This window comes from Ceratina calcarata, unplaced genomic scaffold, assembly GCF_001652005.2.
Source record: "Ceratina calcarata isolate Rehan_Ccalc_2016 unplaced genomic scaffold, ASM165200v1 scaffold498, whole genome shotgun sequence".
In the NCBI taxonomy this organism is placed as follows: domain Eukaryota; kingdom Metazoa; phylum Arthropoda; class Insecta; order Hymenoptera; family Apidae; genus Ceratina; species Ceratina calcarata.
Window position 1 is genome coordinate 33,031 of NW_017174207.1, and position 2,322 is coordinate 35,352.

Consider the following 2,322-nt stretch of genomic DNA (forward strand, 5'->3'; position numbering starts at 1 on the left):
TATCCTACGTCATTCAACAATTAAGCATGTCTAGTTTAAGAGCGTCTTTGTCTTTTTTCATTTCAGGCACCCTAGCGAACTGTATGATGTCAGCAATTGAGGCACTTTTTAGTACATAATTTGGCCGCCTTTAGTTATTTTTGTACGAAAAAATTGTTTTACCCAATTCATTTATAGGCAAATACATGCATAAAGTTTAAAAAAATTCCATAGAATACTTTTCTTACAAAAAATCCCAAAAATGACCTAAATTTTAGGCGGTCACACTGGTAAGTCCCCTTATTTCCAATGCAGATCCCCATAAGAATTAAAATTGCAAGTGCAAATTCTATATAAAGTGTAATAAACGTGATCTGATCACCAGTAATTAAAAAGTAACAGTTCTAACCATCGTTAGTATGAACTACGAGTACGAATATGTATTTCGTAGAAGTTACCATCATAAACTAAAAGCGCATATATGCGTTTGTCAATTTTGTCGATCTCCGGTGTAGTAATATTATAATTTACTTTATACGAGATAAATCTGTGTTCCCTAGCAATAGCAGTAAACAAAAAGAAATGCTGGTTCATTATAACAGCTATCTGTTTGTCCACGCAAAAGTATTTCGTCCACAGCGGAGCTAGGGCTAGCAGCGCATCAGTAGAGAATATTCAGCACTCAAAGAGTTAAAAGGCGTCCCACGAAGCGAGGGTTTACGTACTGGGAACGGCTGACTGTCGATTCGTGAGCCATCCCCGGAATCATCGAAGCCGACACCTCGGGAATAATGGGAGGAGAACAAGCCGCCTCTCCCGTTCCTTCCGCGCCCTCCACGGTCCACGCTTCCGCCTCTTCCTCGACTTCCGCCAACGTTGCTTATTCCGCCGTTCCACATCCGCTAAAATATTGCAAACGGTGTAGTCATATCCTTAAAATTGATCGAACAATCATTTAGAGTCAACCTCGGTTCAATTCTGCGCGAGGTTGATATTTTATCGCAAAGATACAACAACGGGTAACGTGATAACGAAATAGTGCGTATAACGATAACGATATATTGCGAAATATTCAGCAAACACTATAAAAAAAATGTCACGAAGGCTTCAGTCTTTTATATTTTTATTCAATTGTCCGCAGAGTCCGTAACGATTTTTCATGAATGTTAGGACAGGCCTGAGAATCTTAGGATAATCAAAAATAAATGAAATGTACATATATAATATACATAATGCAGTCTTTCTTCTCGTATAAGGCGCATAATTTAACATAACATGTTATTTTTAATGTTTTATTATATAAGACAGTATTTAAAAAATAAATAGCATATAGACGAAGTTAATTAAAAAAAACCTTATTAATGTATGTGAAAATTCTCTTATCTCATTAAAATTTAATAAAAATGTAATTATACATATTTCCTGTATTTTGTTTTCTACGAGATGATTTCTTATATTGAAAAATACTTTTACGATCTTGATTTATTAGTCACTGTCTGAATTGTCGAAAATCATATTCCAAAAACAAAACAAAACAATTATGAAATATAAGAAGACAGTAACGATGAAGAAAACAATCTAATGCTCGACTACAGCAGATTTAAATCTTAAATTAGGTAATTCCTGTGTTTTATTATTTGCCACGTTGTTAGGAAGAATCGCATTGTATGAAAATAGTGTGGTATTTTTTTTTCTGATTGCTGTGTGTGAAAAGTTCAGAAAATATTCTCACGTATTCTATTAGATTGTATATAATTCAGGAAATTTTTTTACGTTTCTATCACGAACAGATTATTTTTAAAAAATTGACAGAGACCGACCATCAGGATGCGATATGTTTGTACAAGTGTCTAAGATCTGTATTTTTCTTCTCCAATTACTGCCTGTCGAAAATTCTGAAAAAATTCTCAGACATTCTAAAGGACTGTTTAGAACTACTATAATTATGCCAATATTTAATAAAGTAAAATGTGCGAAGTCGTAGTTACTATGTTTCCAATTTTAAGCAATTTTATTACAAAGAGTTCCAATGGTTGTGAATGAAATAAGTATCAGAAGACCTTGCAATGTACCTTAAAGATGTATTGGCTATACAGTCAATCCCAAAAGTTTATGTATCTTAGAAAAACGCATTTCCTATATTTAAAAAGAAATCAGACGTCGGAAGAACAATGCTAATAATAAATAGCTACGTGCTAAAAAGTATAGAAGGAAATATCCAATTAATTATTGACGCTGGCGAAAAGTTTTTTATACAGAAGTTGTAGGCACTGACATCCTCTACAAGAAAGGTTCTACGCATTTTTCTTCTAACTCCAGTATTTGACGAGTTAAGTGCAGTTA

General features: G+C 33.7%; 1 protein-coding gene across 7 annotated transcripts in view; it reads right to left on the reverse strand.

Annotated features, from left to right (window-relative positions):
• The window catches only part of LOC108628106 (GRB10-interacting GYF protein 2), a 25,076-nt gene that overhangs the window by 18,222 nt on the left and 4,532 nt on the right, over positions 1–2,322 (reverse strand). For all 7 annotated transcript variants that reach the window (XM_018029809.2, XM_026816214.1, XM_026816213.1 and 4 more), the window contains exon 4: positions 705–881. In XM_018029809.2, the coding sequence (XP_017885298.1) occupies positions 705–881 (177 nt within the window). The remainder of the gene's footprint in view (positions 1–704; positions 882–2,322) is intronic.